General features: G+C 43.8%; 1 protein-coding gene across 1 annotated transcript in view; it reads left to right on the top strand.

Annotated features, from left to right (window-relative positions):
• The window catches only part of iqch (IQ motif containing H), an 82749-nt gene that overhangs the window by 39908 nt on the left and 23814 nt on the right, over window positions 1–19027 (top strand). The window contains exons 10-12 of the mRNA XM_055910525.1: window positions 2389–2724; window positions 8749–8815; window positions 18364–18447. Coding sequence (XP_055766500.1) covers window positions 2389–2724; window positions 8749–8815; window positions 18364–18447 — 487 coding nt within the window. The remainder of the gene's footprint in view (window positions 1–2388; window positions 2725–8748; window positions 8816–18363; window positions 18448–19027) is intronic.

Below are 19027 nucleotides of genomic sequence, written 5' to 3'. Positions count from 1 at the left end.
ACTACGTAAGACAGTCTGTGAATTTATAAACCGATCTGACTACGTAAAACAGTCTGTGAATATATAAACCGATCTGACTACGTAAGACAGTCTGTGAATTTATAAACCGATCTGACTACGTAAGACAGTCTGTGAATTTATAAACCGATCTGACTACGTAAGACAGTCTGTGAATATATAAACCGATCTGACTACGTAAGACAGTCTGTGAATTTATAAACCGATCTGACTACGTAAGACAGTCTGTGAATTTATAAACCAATCTGACTACGTAAGACAGTCTGTGAATATATAAACCGATCTGACTACGTAAGACAGTCTGTGAATTTATAAACCGATCTGACTACGTAAGACAGTCTGTGAATTTATAAACCGATCTGACTACGTAAGACAGTCTGTGAATATATAAACCGATCTGACTACGTAAGACAGTCTGTGAATTTATAAACCGATCTGACTACGTAAGACAGTCTGTGAATTTATAAACCGATCTGACTACGTAAGACAGTCTGTGAATTTATAAACCGATCTGACTACGTAAGACAGTCTGTGAATTTATAAACCGATCTGACTACGTAAGACAGTCTGTGAATGTATAAACCGATCTGACTACGTAAGACAGTCTGTGAATTTATAAACCGATCTGACTACGTAAAACAGTCTGTGAATATATAAACCGATCTGACTACGTAAGACAGTCTGTGAATTTATAAACCGATCTGACTACGTAAGACAGTCTGTGAATTTATAAACCGATCTGACTACGTAAGACAGTCTGTGAATATATAAACCGATCTGACTACGTAAGACAGTCTGTGAATTTATAAACCGATCTGACTACATAAGACAGTCTGTGAATTTATAAACCGATCTGACTACGTAAGACAGTCTGTGAATTTATAAACCGATCTGACTACGTAAGACAGTCTGTGAATTTATAAACCAATCTGACTACGTAAGACAGTCTGTGAATATATAAACCGATCTGACTACGTAAGACAGTCTGTGAATTTATAAACCGATCTGACTACGTAAGACAGTCTGTGAATTTATAAACCGATCTGACTACGTAAGACAGTCTGTGAATATATAAACCGATCTGACTACGTAAGACAGTCTGTGAATTTATAAACCGATCTGACTACGTAAGACAGTCTGTGAATTTATAAACCGATCTGACTACGTAAGACAGTCTGTGAATTTTTAAACCGATCTGACTACGTAAGACAGTCTGTGAATTTATAAACCGATCTGACTACGTAAGACAGTCTGTGAATGTATAAACCGATCTGACTACGTAAGACAGTCTGTGAATTTATAAAACAATCTGACTACGTGTGTCACGCCCTGGCCTTAGTATTATTTGTTTTCTTTATTATTTTAGTTAGGTCAGGGTGTGACATGGGGAATGTTTGTGTTTTATAGGTTTTGGGTGGTTATATGGTAAAGGGGGTGTTGGGTGTAGTGTATGGGGGTGTTGGGTGTAGTGTATGGGTTTGTGTTGAGTGCATGTGTCTAGCTGTGTCTATGTTGGTTTAGTTGTCTAGGAGAGTCTATGGTTACCTGAATGGGTTCCCAATTAGAGACAGCTGATTTCTGTTGTCTCTGATTGGGAGCCATATTTAGGGTAGCCATGGGCTTTCATTTGATGTGGGTAATTGTCTATGTTATACGTTTGTAGCATGTATGTGCACTTCGTTCATAGCTTCACGATCGTTTTCTTGTTTTGTTAGTGTGTAAGTGTTTTTGTTTCGGTTTTTCCTTCGTATTCATTAAAAGGAATATGGCTTATTTTCCTACTGCTGCGTTTTGGTCCGTCAATCCTCCACACGATCGTGACTACGTAAGACAGTCTGAATTTATAAACCGATCTGACTACGTACGACAGTCTGAATTTATAAACCGATCTGACTACGTAAGACAGTCTGTGAATTTATAAACCGATCTGACTACGTAAGACAGTCTGTGAATATATAAAACGATCTGACTACGTAAGACAGTCTGTGAATTTATAAACCGATCTGACTACGTAAGACAGTCTGTGAATTTATAAACCGATCTGACTACGTAAGACAGTCTGTGAAGGTATAAACCGATCTGACTACGTAAGACAGTCTGTGAATTTATAAACCGATCTGACTACGTAAGACAGTCTGTGAATGTATAAACCGATCTGACTACGTAAGACAGTCTGTGAAGGTATAAACCGATCTGACTACGTAAGACAGTCTGTGAATGTATAAACCGATCTGACTACGTAAGACAGTCTGTGAATTTATAAACCGATCTGACTACGTAAGACAGTCTGTGAATGTATTCACGTTTGCGCCCAGCAGAAGGGACATTGGTGCTCTCCCATTACGGATCACTGTCCCTGTTCTTCTCCAGGGCGGGGATCTGGACTGGGCCGTAGGAGGAGGAGGCAGTAGCTCAGCGGAGCGTCTCCTCTCGGTGATAGAGAACCGAGAGGAGGTCCGGGACTTGGTGTACCGACCAGGGCAGCGCTACCGGGGGGAGGGAGGCACGGAGGCTGCAGCGGTACGGATCCAGAGCTGCTGGAGGCGCCACTGGGACCGCAACGCCTACCTGCACCACCGCCACAGGAAGTGGGCGGCAGGGACCATCGCTATCTCCTGGCTGATGCACGCTCAACTGGGCCGCGTCAGGAAGAGCCTGCAGGAGAGCAGGAGGACACACCTGGACAACTACCGCATCAGGGGCCAGGTCTGTCCGTCCGTCCGTCTGTCTGTCATACCTAGATGCTCTCCCACTCATATTACACCTCTGACTGAGCAGAGAATCCTCTGTACCCTTGATAGTCTGACATCTCAATTAAACGTCTGTTTTGATATAACAGCACTATGTACCCTCAGATACTCTGTCTCTGTCTGTGTCTCTGTCTGTGTCTGTGTCTCTGTCTGTCTGTCCGTGTCGCTGTCTGTCTGTGTCTCTGTCTGTGCCTGTGTCTCTGTCTGTCTGTGTCTCTGTCTGTGTCTCTGTCTGTGTCTCTGTCTGTCTGTGCCTCTGTCTGTGTCTCTGTCTGTCTGTGTCTCTGTATGTGTCTGTGCCTCTGTCTGTCTGTGCCTATGTCTGTGTCTCTGTCTGTCTGTGTCTCTGTCTGTCTGTGTCTCTGTATGTGTCTGTGCCTCTGTCTGTGTCTCTGTCTGTGTCTCTGTCTGTCTGTGTATCTGTCTGTACCCGTGTCTCTGTCTGTCTGTGTATCTGTATGTGCCTGTGTCTCTGTCTGTGTCTCTGGCTCTACCCGTGTCTCTGAATGTGTCTGTGTCTCTGTCTTTGTCTCTGTCTGTGTCTCTGTCTGTCTGTGTATCTGTATGTACCCGTGTCTCTGAATGTGTCTGTCTCTGTCTGTGTCTGTGTCGCGTCTGTGTTCCTGTCTGTGTGTCTGTATGTGTCTTTGTCTGTGTATATGTCTCTGAATGTGTCTTTGTCTCTGTCTTTGTCTCTGTCTGTCTGTGTCTCTGTCCCTGTCTGTATATCTGTCTCTGAAGGTGTCTGTGTCTCTGTATGTGCCCGTGTCTCTGTCTGTCTGTGTCTCTGTCCCTGTCTTTGTCTCTGAATGTGTCTCTGTCTGTGTCTCTGTCTGTGTCTCTGTCTGTCTGTGTCTCTGTCTGTGTCTCTGTCTGTGCCTGTGTCTCTGTCTGTGTATCTGTCCCTGTCTGTGTATCTGTCTGTGCCTGTGTCTCCGTCTGTGTATCTGTCCCTGTCTGTGTATCTGTCTGTGCCTGTGTATCTGTCTGTGCCTGTGTCTCTGTCTGTGTCTGTGACTCTGTCTGTGTCTCTGAATGTGTCTGTGTCTCTGAATGTGTCTGTGTCTCTGAATGTGTCTGTGTCTCTGAATGTGTCTGTGTTTCTGAATATGTCTGTGTCTCTGAATGTGTCTGTGTTTCTGTCTGTCTCTGAATGTGTCTGTGTCTCTGAATGTGTCTGTGTCTCTGTCTGTGTCTCTGTCTGTGTCTGTGTCTCTGAATGTGTCTGTGTCTCTGTCTCTGTCTCTGTCTGTGTCTGTGTCTCTGTCTGTGTCTCTGAATGTGTCTCTGAATGTGTCTGTGTCTCTGAATGTGTCTGTGTCTCTGAATGTGTCTGTGTTTCTGTCTGTGTCTCTGAATGTGTCTGTGTTTCTGTCTGTGTCTCTGAATCTGTCTGTGTCTCTGTCTCTGTCTGTGTCTCTGAATGTGTATGTGTCTCCGTCCCTGTCTGTGTTTATCTGTGTCTCTATCTGTGTGTCTGTGTCTCTGAATGTGTTTATATCTGTGTCTCTATCTGTGTCTCTGTGTCTCTGTCTGTGTCTCTGTCTCTGTCTGTGTCTGTGTCAGTGCATCATATCCATCTCTCTTGTCAGTCTGTCTCTGTGTCGTGACTTGACTTTTACATTAATCTGAAGACTGTTATTTATCTAATTAATAACTAACTTTGTTTAATTGTTACCTGATTTAAATTAATCATGTAACAATTACCTCATTAGGATCTGGGGGCACCACGAGAGTGATTCTTTAAAGAGTTCAATTAAACCTATCACACCTACCCGAATTAAACCGATCACATCTATAAACAGTCAATTTATGAATCATAACCTCGTATCATATCATCATTCTGAACAGTTGTAACCTCCTTGTCTTCAGTCTTCATCACTACACAAATTGGTTTAATTATTTATTTACTACCTAATTACAGTGCCCTGGCAAAAGTATTCATCCCCCTTGGCGTTTTTCCTATTTTGTTGCATTACAACCTGTAATTGAAATAGATTTTTATTTGGATTTCATGTAATGGACGTACACAAAATAGTCCAAATTGGTGAAGAGAGAAAAAAAAAAAAAGGAAAAAATGGTGCGTGCAAAGACTTTGCTATGAAGCCCCTAAATAAGATTTGGTGCAACCGATTACCTTCAGAAGTAACATAATTAGTTAGATTGCACACAGGTGGACTTTATTTAAGTGTCACATGATCTGTCACATGATCACATGATCTCAGTACCTGTTCAGTATCTCAGTACCAGTATGTGCCAACATACTGACTCAACTCCAGCCACTTTAATAATGGGAATTGATGGGAATGTATGTAAAAATGTATCACTAGCCACTTTAAACAATGCCACTTAATATAATGTTTACATACCCTACATTACTCATCTCATATGTATATGTATATACTGTACTCTATATCATCTACTGCATCTTGCCATCTTTATGTAATACATGTACCACTAGCCACTTTAAACTATGCCACTTTATGTTTATATACCCTACATTACTCATCTCATATGTATATACTGTACTCTATACCATCTGCTGCATCTTGCCTATGCCGTTCTGTACCATCACTCATTCATATATCTTTATGTACATATTCTTTATCCCTTTACACTTGCGTGTATAAGGTAGTAGTTGTGGAATTGTTAGGTTAGATTACTCGTTGGTTATTACTGCATTGTCGGAACTAGAAGCACAAGCATTTCGCTACACTCGCATTAACATCTGCTAACCATGTGTATGTGACAAAATACAATTTTATTTGATTTGATTTGTTCTGAAAGGCCCCAGAGTCTGCAACACCACTAAGCAAGCTGCACCATGAAGACCAAGGAGCTCTCCAAACAGGTCAGGGACAAAGTTGTGGAGAAGTACAGATCAGGGTTGGGTTATAAAAAAATATCAGAAACTTGGAACATCCCACAGAGCACCATTAAATCCATTATTAAAAAATGTAAAGAATATGGCACCACAACAAACCTGCCAAGAGAGGGCCGCCCACCAAAACTCACGGACCAGGCAAGAAGGGCATTAATCAGAGAGGCAACAAAAGAGACCAATGATAACCCTGAAGGAGCTGCAAAGCTCCACAGCGGAGATTGAAGTATCTGTCCATTGGACCACTTTAAGCCGTACACTGCACAGAGCTGAGCTTTACAGGAGAGTGGCCAGAATCAAATGACACCCCGAGAACACCATCCTCACAGTGAAGCATGGTGGTGGCAGCATCAAGCTGTGGGGATATTTTTCATCGGCAGGGACTGGGAAACTGGTCAGAATTGAAGGAATGATGGATGGTGCTAAATACAGGGAAATTCTTGAAGGAAAACTGTATCAGTCTTCCAGAGATTTGAGACTGGGACGGAGGTTCACCTTCCAGCAGAACAATGACCTTATACTGCTAAAGCAACATTCGAGTGGTTTAAGGGGAAACATTTAAATGTCTTGGTATGGCCTAGTCAAAGCCCAGACCTCAATCCTATTGAGAATCTGTGGTATGACTTAAATATTGCTATACATCAGTGGAACCCATCCAACTTGAAGGAGCTGGAGCAGTTTTGCCTCGAAGAATGGGCAAAAAATCCCAGTGGCTAGATGTGCCAAGCTTATAGAGATATACCCGAAGAGACTTGCAGCTGTAATTGCTGCAAAAGGTGGCTCTACAGAGTATTGACTTTAGGGGGGTGAATAGTTATGCACGCTCAAGTTTTCAGTTTTTTTTGTCTTATTTTTTGTTTGTTTCTGTAACGGTCCTGACCTGTTTTATGTTGTTTTTGTATGTGTTTAGGTCAGGGCATGTGTTTTGGGTGGGCAGTCTATGTTATCTGTTTCTATGTTGGTTTTGGTTGCCTGGTATGGCTCTTAATTAGAGGCAGGTGTTTTGCGTTCTCCTCTAATTAAGAGTCATATTTAGGTAGGGTGTTCTCACTGTTTGTTTGTGGGTGATTGTCTTCCGTGTCTGTGTATTGTTTGCACCATACGGGACTGTTACGGTTTGTTCGGTTTGTGTAGTCTGTTTCCTATTTCGTGCGTTCTTCTTGTTTTGATGTAAGTTCGTCGTATAGGTCTGTCTACACCGTTTTGTTGTTTTGTTAGTTTATTCAAGTTCGTGTTTATGTTAAACGTTGGTAGCCTGTGTGTGCACATCGTTTATTTAGTTTCACGACCGTTTTCTTGTTTTGTTAAATAAATATGTGTTCAAACTTCGCTGCGCCTTGGTTCCCTCAATACTCCTCCTCTTCCGAAGTTGAAGAGGAGGAGGATCGCCGTTACAGTTTCACAATAAAACATATTTTGCATCTTCAAAGTGGTAGGCATTTAAATTAAATGATACAAACCGCCCCAAAAATAAATTTTAATTCCAGGTTGTAAGGCAACAAAATAGGAAAAATGCAAAGGGGGGTGAATACTTTCGCAAGCCAATGTAAATGGGAAACACAGGATAAACACACCCACTCTGCATCGGTTATTGACTGGAGACTTAATCCGATGAAAACAGATCCCTAGCGGAAGGACAACAACATGGATACTTGTTAAAGAAGAGATGGAGAGGGACAGAGACACTCATTCAGAAACTACTCTCACCTACAATAACCATTAACTTTGCACACGATCCGCCGCCCGCTTTGAGCAAGAAATCATATACGTGTTTACGTGAAATGCCTCGGTTCGCCGGGGATTTCTCAGTGAACAGGGCAGCCTTGGAAAGGAGGTTGGGCCTTTTCACGGCATGCTTGTAAGGCTCTGATTGTCCGAAATGGTTCCAACAACTCTTCTACTGTTGTCCTTCTTCTCTAGTTTTCCGGTATCCGGTGACTTGTCGTGTTGTCCTGAACAGAACTACAGAGTTAATCTTCCTTCCATTTGCTCTTGAAGATGCTTCTTTGAAGATAGGCTAGCCAGCCGTATCGATGGTTCCCCAACTGGGGTGATGAGAGTAGTGTAATACGATGGTTTGAAGATAGGCTAGCCAGCCGTATCGATGGTTCCCCAGTGGGGTGATTAGAGTAGCGTAATACGATGGTTTGAGCAGAGTAACAGGATGGTCCTACTTAAATTTGCTTTTGAAGATACTTTACTTAGGACAGTTAATCAGCCGTACCAGTGATTGTCCGGGAGGTGAGTTTATCGTCTCCACCTCGTGTTGAGATTCAAAGTTCAAACGATTTTTAAAACGCTTCAGCTGCAGCTTCACGATTTTCTGGTCTAATGTGATCACTTCTTAACCCACGAAAGGGGCGGTTCCCGGCAGGCTGGCACGCTCCCTGACCTCACTCTGGGGGCGGTGATTACTCGCTGTGCGAAAGTTAGGGAAAACAATGATCTCTTATAACTTCTATAAATCATATTCCTCTTTTAACAAAAAAACACTTTAATCGTTTTCCATATAAACATTTACAACCCTTAGTATGGAAACCATTATCCATGTAATAGGTATACTTTCCAAGTATTTCCTTCGTAACATTTTTAATGACATCACAAAATAACAAACAAAATGATCGTCTCTGACCATTTCCCCACGTTCTACGTTAGAAATATTGCTCCAGTGTTTGCTTTTGAAACGTGTTAAGAGTTTCAGCGGGCAAAAAGGTCTGTTGAGACAAAGCACATTCCTTTGGTGAATTTGGAGAGCACAGGCATGGATTTTTTCCTTGATTTACAACAGGAAGTGAGTTGTTAATCCCCACTAGTTATTTCCTTCCCCCTGTACGCGTGAAATGGGGTCTGATTTTAAGTTATTCATTGCAAAACAGATTGGACCTATTTGGATTCTCGTGGTCAGTCATGACACCTGTCATCTTGGTTGTAACATCTTTATGTACTCAGCCTGTGTGTGTGTGTGTGTGTGTGTGTGTGTGTGTGTGTGTGTGTGTGCGTGCGTGCGTGCGTGCGTGCGTGCGTGCGTGCGTGCGTGCGTGTGTGTGCGTCTTCAGGACAGTCGCATCACTGATCTATGTTCCTCTTGTCCTCCTCCAGTATCTGTCAGCCAACTGGAAACACATCCAGGCTTCCAGAAGGACCATCATACACATCCCATCATTAGGTATCTCTCCCTCACACAGACACATCCCATCATTAGGTATCTCTCCCTCACACAGACACATCCCATCATTAGGTATCTCTCACACAGACACATCCCATCATTAGGTATCTCTCACACAGACACATTCCATCATTAGGTATCTCTCCCTCACACAGACACATCCCATCATTAGGTATCTCTCACACAGACACATCCCATCATTAGGTATCTCTCACACAGACACATCCCATCATTAGGTATCTCTCACACAGACACATCCCATCATTAGGTATCTCTCTCTCACACAGACACATCCCATCATTAGGTATCTCTCTCTCACACAGACACATCCCATCATTAGGTATCTCTCCCACAGACACATCCCATCATTAGGTATCTCTCCCTCACACAGACACATCCCATCATTAGGTATCTCTCACACAGACACATCCCATCATTAGGTATCTCTCTCTCACACAGACACATCCCATCATTAGGTATCTCTCACACAGACACATCCCATCATTAGGTATCTCTCCCTCACACAGACACATCCCATCATTAGGTATCTCTCTCTCACACAGACACATCCCATCATTAGGTATCTCTCCCACAGACACATCCCATCATTAGGTATCTCTCCCTCACACAGACACATCCCATCATTAGGTATCTCTCACACAGACACATCCCATCATTAGGTATCTCTCTCTCACACAGACACATCCCATCATTAGGTATCTCTCTCTCACACAGACACATCCCATCATTAGGTATCTCTCTCTCACACAGACACATCCCATCATTAGGTATCTCTCTCTCACACAGACACATCCCATCATTAGGTATCTCTCACACAGACACATCCTATCATTAGGTATCTCTCTCACACAGACACATCCCATCATTAGGTATCTCTCACACAGACACATCCCATCATTAGGTATCTCTCACACAGACACATCCCATCATTAGGTATCTCTCACACAGACACATCCCATCATTAGGTATCTCTCTCTCACACAGACACATCCCATCATTAGGTATCTCTCCCACAGACACATCCCATCATTAGGTATCTCTCTCTCACACAGACACATCCCATCATTAGGTATCTCTCACACAGACACATCCCATCATTAGGTATCTCTCCCTCACACAGACACATCCCATCATTAGGTATCTCTCCCTCACACAGACACATCCCATCATTAGGTATCTCTCCCTCACACAGACACATCCCATCATTAGGTATCTCTCACACAGACACATCCCATCATTAGGTATCTCTCTCTCACACAGACACATCCCATCATTAGGTATCTCTCACACAGACACATCCCATCATTAGGTATCTCTCACACAGACACATCCCATCATTAGGTATCTCTCCCTCACACAGACACATCCCATCATTAGGTATCTCTCACACAGACACATCCCATCATTAGGTATCTCTCACACAGACACATCCCATCATTAGGTATCTCTCCCTCACACAGACACATCCCATCATTAGGTATCTCTCACACAGACACATCCCATCATTAGGTATCTCTCTCTCCCACAGACACATCCCATCATTAGGTATCTCTCACACAGACACATCCCATCATTAGGTATCTCTCACACAGACACATCCCATCATTAGGTATCTCTCCCTCACACAGACACATCCCATCATTAGGTATCTCTCACACAGACACATCCCATCATTAGGTATCTCTCACACAGACACATCCCATCATTAGGTATCTCTCACACAGACACATCCCATCATTAGGTATCTCTCCCTCACACAGACACATCCCATCATTAGGTATCTCTCCCTCACACAGACACATCCCATCATTAGGTATCCCTCACACAGACACATCCCATCATTAGGTATCTCTCCCTCACACAGACACATCCCATCATTAGGTATCTCTCCCTCACACAGACACATCCCATCATTAGGTATCTCTCTCTCACACAGACACATCCCATCATTAGGTATCTCTCCCTCACACAGACACATCCCATCATTAGGTATCTCTCCCTCACACAGACACATCCCATCATTAGGTATCTCTCCCACACACAGACACATCCCATCATTAGGTATCTCTCCCACAGACACATCCCATCATTAGGTATCTCTCCCTCACACAGACACATCCCATCATTAGGTATCTCTCACACAGACACATCCCATCATTAGGTATCTCTCACACAGACACATCCCATCATTAGGTATCTCTCACACAGACACATCCCATCATTAGGTATCCCTCACACAGACACATCCCATCATTAGGTATCTCTCTCTCCCACAGACACATCCCATCATTAGGTATCTCTCTCTCCCACAGACACATCCCATCATTAGGTATCTCTCTCTCACACAGACACATCCCATCATTAGGTATCTCTCACACAGACACATCCCATCATTAGGTATCTCTCACACAGACACATCCCATCATTAGGTATCTCTCTCTCACACAGACACATCCCATCATTAGGTATCTCTCACACAGACACATCCCATCATTAGGTATCTCTCTCTCACACAGACACATCCCATCATTAGGTATCTCTCACACAGACACAACCCATCATTAGGTATCTCTCACACAGACACATCCCATCATTAGGTATCTCTCACACAGACACATCCCATCATTAGGTATCTCTCTCTCACACAGACACATCCCATCATTAGGTATCTCTCCCTCACACAGACACATCCCATCATTAGGTATCCCTCACACAGACACATCCCATCATTAGGTATCTCTCCCTCACACAGACACATCCCATCATTAGGTATCTCTCCCTCACACAGACACATCCCATCATTAGGTATCTCTCTCTCACACAGACACATCCCATCATTAGGTATCTCTCTCTCACACAGACACATCCCATCATTAGGTATCTCTCCCTCACACAGACACATCCCATCATTAGGTATCTCTCCCACACACAGACACATCCCATCATTAGGTATCTCTCCCACAGACACATCCCATCATTAGGTATCTCTCCCTCACACAGACACATCCCATCATTAGGTATCTCTCACACAGACACATCCCATCATTAGGTATCTCTCACACAGACACATCCCATCATTAGGTATCTCTCACACAGACACATCCCATCATTAGGTATCCCTCACACAGACACATCCCATCATTAGGTATCTCTCTCTCCCACAGACACATCCCATCATTAGGTATCTCTCTCTCCCACAGACACATCCCATCATTAGGTATCTCTCTCTCACACAGACACATCCCATCATTAGGTATCTCTCACACAGACACATCCCATCATTAGGTATCTCTCACACAGACACATCCCATCATTAGGTATCTCTCTCTCACACAGACACATCCCATCATTAGGTATCTCTCACACAGACACATCCCATCATTAGGTATCTCTCTCTCACACAGACACATCCCATCATTAGGTATCTCTCACACAGACACAACCCATCATTAGGTATCTCTCACACAGACACATCCCATCATTAGGTATCTCTCACACAGACACATCCCATCATTAGGTATCTCTCACACAGACACATCCCATCATTAGGTATCTCTCTCTCACACAGACACATCCCATCATTAGGTATCTCTCCCTCATACAGACACATCCCATCATTAGGTATCTCTCACACAGACACATCCCATCATTAGGTATCTCTCTCTCACACAGACACATCCCATCATTAGGTATCTCTCACACAGACACATCCCATCATTAGGTATCTCTCACACAGACACATCCCATCATTAGGTATCTCTCACACAGACACATCCCATCATTAGGTATCTCTCTCTCACACAGACACATCCCATCATTAGGTATCTCTCTCTCACACAGACACATCCCATCATTAGGTATCTCTCACACAGACACATCCTATCATTAGGTATCTCTCTCTCACACAGACACATCCCATCATTAGGTATCTCTCTCTCACACAGACACATCCCATCATTAGGTATCTCTCTCTCACACAGACACATCCCATCATTAGGTATCTCTCACACAGACACATCCCATCATTAGGTATCTCTCACACAGACACATCCCATCATTAGGTATCTCTCACACAGACACATCCCATCATTAGGTATCTCTCTCTCACACAGACACATCCCATCATTAGGTATCTCTCACACAGACACATCCCATCATTAGGTATCTCTCACACAGACACATCCCATCATTAGGTATCTCTCACACAGACACATCCCATCATTAGGTATCTCTCACACAGACACATCCCATCATTAGGTATCTCTCACACAGACACATCCCATCATTAGGTATCTCTCACACAGACACATCCCATCATTAGGTATCTCTCACACAGACACATCCCATCATTAGGTATCTCTCACACAGACACATCCCATCATTAGGTATCTCTCACACAGACACATCCCATCATTAGGTATCTCTCCCTCATACAGACACATCCCATCATTAGGTATCTCTCACACAGACACATCCCATCATTAGGTATCTCTCTCTCACACAGACACATCCCATCATTAGGTATCTCTCTCACACAGACACATCCCATCATTAGGTATCTCTCTCTCACACAGACACATCCCATCATTAGGTATCTCTCTCTCACACAGACACATCCCATCATTAGGTATCTCTCCCACAGACACATCCCATCATTAGGTATCTCACACACAGACACATCCCATCATTAGGTATCTCTCACACAGACACATCCCATCATTAGGTATCTCTCTCACACAGACACATCCCATCATTAGGTATCTCTCTCTCACACAGACACATCCCATCATTAGGTATCTCTCCCACAGACACATCCCATCATTAGGTATCTCTCACACAGACACATCCCATCATTAGGTATCTCTCACACAGACACATCCCATCATTAGGTATCTCTCACACAGACACATCCCATCATTAGGTATCTCTCTCTCACACAGACACATCCCATCATTAGGTATCTCTCACACAGACACATCCCATCATTAGGTATCTCTCTCTCACACAGACACATCCCATCATTAGGTATCTCTCTCTCACACAGACACATCCCATCATTAGGTATCTCTCACACAGACACATCCCATCATTAGGTATCTCTCTCTCACACAGACACATCCCATCATTAGGTATCTCTCACACAGACACATCCCATCATTAGGTATCTCTCTCTCACACAGACACATCCCATCATTAGGTATCTCTCACACAGACACATCCCATCATTAGGTATCTCTCACACAGACACATCCCATCATTAGGTATCTCTCTCACACAGACACATCCCATCATTAGGTATCTCTCACACAGACACATCCCATCATTAGGTATCTCTCACACAGACACATCCCATCATTAGGTATCTCTCTCTCACACAGACACATCCCATCATTAGGTATCTCTCACACAGACACATCCCATCATTAGGTATCTCTCTCTCACACAGACACATCCCATCATTAGGTATCTCTCACACAGACACATCCCATCATTAGGTATCTCTCACACAGACACATCCCATCATTAGGTATCTCTCTCTCACACAGACACATCCCATCATTAGGTATCTCTCTCACACAGACACATCCCATCATTAGGTATCTCTCACACAGACACATCCCATCATTAGGTATCTCTCACACAGACACATCCCATCATTAGGTATCTCTCACACAGACACATCCCATCATTAGGTATCTCTCACACAGACACATCCCATCATTAGGTATCTCTCACACAGACACATCCCATCATTAGGTATCTCTCTCTCACACAGACACATCCCATCATTAGGTATCTCTCACACAGACACATCCCATCATTAGGTATCTCTCACACAGACACATCCCATCATTAGGTATCTCTCACACAGACACATCCCATCATTAGGTATCTCTCTCTCACACAGACACATCCCATCAGTAGGTATCTCTCTCTCACACAGACACATCCCATCATTAGGTATCTCTCACACAGACACATCCCATCATTAGGTATCTCTCTCTCCCACAGACACATCCCATCATTAGGTATCTCTCACACAGACACATCCCATCATTAGGTATCTCTCACACAGACACATCCCATCATTAGGTATCTCTCACACAGACACATCCCATCATTAGGTATCTCTCTCACAGACACATCCTATCATTAGGTATCTCTCACACAGACACATCCCATCATTAGGTATCTCTCACACAGACACATCCCATCATTAGGTATCTCTCTCACAGACACATCCCATCATTAGGTATCTCTCACACAGACACATCCCATCATTAGGTATCTCTCACACAGACACATCCCATCATTAGGTATCTCTCTCTCACACAGACACATCCCATCATTAGGTATCTCTCACACAGACACATCCCATCATTAGGTATCTCTCCCTCACACAGACACATCCCATCATTAGGTATCTCTCACACAGACACATCCCATCATTAGGTATCTCTCTCTCACACAGACACATCCCATCATTAGGTATCTCTCTCTCACACAGACACATCCCATCATTAGGTATCTCTCACACAGACACATCCCATCATTAGGTATCTCTCACACAGACACATCCCATCAGTAGGTATCTCTCTCTCATACAGACACATCCCATCATTAGGTATCTCTCACACAGACACATCCCATCATTAGGTATCTCTCTCTCACACAGACACATCCCATCATTAGGTATCTCTCTCTCACACAGACACATCCCATCATTAGGTATCTCTCACACAGACACATCCCATCATTAGGTATCTCTCACACAGACACATCCCATCATTAGGTATCTCTCACACAGACACATCCCATCATTAGGTATCTCTCACACAGACACATCCCATCATTAGGTATCTCTCACACAGACACATCCCATCATTAGGTATCTCTCCCTCATACAGGTGTCTCTGTACAGGTGTCTGCGGACAGCTCGGTCTACAGCCTCACCTGACTGATACTGGTACTGGTACTGGTACTGGTACAGGTACAGCTTGAAATGGGTCTGTGGTCTCTGCAGGAAAACCCCGAGGAGACCATGAGAGTCTGAATGGCAGAGAGGGAGGGAACTGAACAGATCTATTGTAGCTATGAACCTTTATTACGGACTATATTTCAACGAGACACAGGGGATGTGTTCTGCCCCCCCCCCCCCCCTACAGGAATCTTGTTTCTACGGTTTCCGTCGTGGCTCGTGTAGTTGGTCTCTTTTTTGATTCGTCGGAACGAGGAAAGGCACAGAACTATGAGATCAGGCGCTTCTCAATCCTCAATAAACTATTGTCTCAAATTATTATTAGAGCTAATTACAAACAGATGGAATGTTTTATGTGCACGCCGGGTCTCTGAGGAGTAGAGTGATGTGTGTGTGTGTGTGTGTGTGTGTGTGTGTGTGTGTGTGTGTGTGTGTGTGTGTGTGTGTGTGTGTGTGTGTGTGTGTGTGTGTGTGTGTGTGTGTGTGTGTGTGTGTGTGTGTGTGTGTGTTAGCGCGTGTGTTGAGCTCGGAGAAGATAATTAGCTAGTTGAACCCCATTGTTGTTAATTAGCAGGAAGCCAATCATTTAATTTAATTACCTCGATCCATCGGAGGATTGTCTCTCTCTCTCTCTCTCACTTCACTGGCAGGTCAGCCAGGCAGACCAGCAGACAGACCCACAGTGCAGTCCTCTACACAGTATCACTATGCTGTGTCTCTGTCTGGTTCTATTTCCTGTGTTCTGTGTTCTGTGTATAGCAGACTGGGTTAGGTGGTAACCCTGTGTTCTGTGTATAGCAGACTGGGTTAGGTGGTAACCCTGTGTTCTGTGTATAGCAGACTGGGTTAGGTGGTAACCCTGTGTTCTGTGTATAGCAGACTGGGTTAGGTGGTAACCCTGTGTTCTGTGTATAGCAGACTGGGTTAGGTGGTAACCCTGTGTTCTGTGTATAGCAGACTGGGTTAGGTGGTAACCCTGTGTTCTGTGTATAGCAGACTGGGTTAGGTGGTAACCCTGTGTTCTGTGTATAGCAGACTGGGTTAGGTGGTAACCCTGTGTTCTGTGTATAGCAGACTGGGTTAGGTGGTAACCCTGTGTTCTGTGTATAGCAGACTGGGTTAGGTGGTAACCCTGTGTTCTGTGTATAGCAGACTGGGTTAGGTGGTAACCCTGTGTTCTGTGTATAGCAGACTGGGTTAGGTGGTAACCCTGTGTTCTGTGTTCTGTGTATAGCAGACTGGGTTAGGTGGTAACCCTGTGTTCTGTGTATAGCAGACTGGGTTAGGTGGTAACCCTGTGTTCTGTGTTCTGTGTATAGCAGACTGGGTTAGGTGGTAACCCTGTGTTCTGTGTATAGCAGACTGGGTTAGGTGGTAACCCTGTGTTCTGTGTATAGCAGACTGGGTTAGGTGGTAACCCTGTGTTCTGTGTTCTGTGTATAGCAGACTGGGTTAGGTGGTAACCCTGTGTTCTGTGTTCTGTGTATAGCAGACTGGGTTAGGTGGTAACCCTGTGTTCTGTGTATAGCAGACTGGGTTAGGTGGTAACCCTGTGTTCTGTGTTCTGTGTATAGCAGACTGGGTTAGGTGGTAACCCTGTGTTCTGTGTATAGCAGACTGGGTTAGGTGGTAACCCTGTGTTCTGTGTTCTGTGTATAGCAGACTGGGTTAGGTGGTAACCCTGTGTTCTGTGTATAGCAGACTGGGTTAGGTGGTAACCCTGTGTTCTGTGTATAGCAGACTGGGTTAGGTGGTAACCCTGTGTTCTGTGTATAGCAGACTGGGTTAGGTGGTAACCCTGTGTTCTGTGTATAGCAGACTGGGTTAGGTGGTAACCCTGTGTTCTGTGTATAGCAGACTGGGTTAGGTGGTAACCCTGTGTTCTGTGTATAGCAGACTGGGTTAGGTGGTAACCCTGTGTTCTGTGTATAGCAGACTGGGTTAGGTGGTAACCCTGTATTCTGTATTCTATGTGTTAGATTCCCTGTGTTCTAACCCTGTATTCTGTGTTCTATGTGTTAGGTTCCCCGTGTTCTAACCCTGTATTCTGTGTTCTATGTGTTAGGTTTCCTGTGTTCTAACCCTGTATTCTGTGTTCTATGTGTTAGGTTCCCCGTGTTCTAACCCTGTATTCTGTGTTCTATGTGTTAGGTTCCCTGTGTTCTAACCCTGTATTATGTGTTCTATGTGTTAGGTTTCCTGTGTTCTAACCCTGTATTCTGTGTTCTATGTGTTAGGTTCCCCGTGTTCTAACCCTGTATTCTGTGTTCTATGTGTTAGGTTCCCTGTGTTCTAACCCTGTATTATGTGTTCTATGTGTTAGGTTTCCTGTGTTCTAACCCTGTATTCTGTGTTCTATGTGTTAGGTTCCCCGTGTTCTAACCCTGTATTCTGTGTTCTATGTGTTCTAACCCTGTATTCTGTGTTCTATGTGTTCTAACCCTGTATTCTGTGTTCTATGTGTTCTAACCCTGTATTCTGTGTTCTATGTGTTAGGTTCCCCGTGTTCTAACCCTGTATTCTGTGTTCTATGTGTGTCCTCTGTCAGGTTACTCCCAGCTGCAGCGTTTCAGCCTGAAGGGTTTTGACATCCTGCAGAACATCCAGATGGGACGACTGTGTGATGTCAGAGGTAAGAGCTGCTGGTGCAGTCAGATATTCATAGACCCCCCCCCCCCGTCCCCCCGCAGTGACGTAACACAACGTTACAGCTCCATCTATAGGGCTGTGTTTGTCCATTGCCTAAAACAGGCTGAATGAAACAATACATCTGTAAATAATAACGTTCTTTGATGAGGAAGTCTTAAGACGGTTGCATGCTTCCCAGCCGAAACAGTTTTTAAGAGTTTCTGCATACCTTACAATGACATTTTGTGACATTTTGTTGTTCGTTTTGGACTTCGGTAAGGTTTTTTGGTTAGTTTTGGACTTCGGTAAGGTTTTTTTTGTTCGTTTTGGACTTCGGTAAGTTTTTTTTTGTTCGTTTTGGACTTCTGTAAGGTTTTTTGGTTCGTTTTGGACTTCGGTAAGTTTTTTTTGTTCGTTTTGGACTTCGGTAAGGTTTTTTGGTTAGTTTTGGACTTCGGTAAGGTTTTTTTGTTCGTTTTGGACTTCGGTAAGGTTTTTTGGTTAGTTTTGGACTTCGGTAAGGTTTTTTTTGTTCGTTTTGGAATTTCGGTAAGGTTTTTTTGTTCGTTTTGGAATTTCGGTAA

The sequence above is a fragment of the Salvelinus fontinalis genome, unplaced genomic scaffold (assembly GCF_029448725.1).
Source record: "Salvelinus fontinalis isolate EN_2023a unplaced genomic scaffold, ASM2944872v1 scaffold_0015, whole genome shotgun sequence".
Classification (NCBI taxonomy): Eukaryota; Metazoa; Chordata; class Actinopteri; order Salmoniformes; family Salmonidae; genus Salvelinus; species Salvelinus fontinalis.
This window is presented reverse-complemented; position numbering and strand designations above follow the sequence as displayed.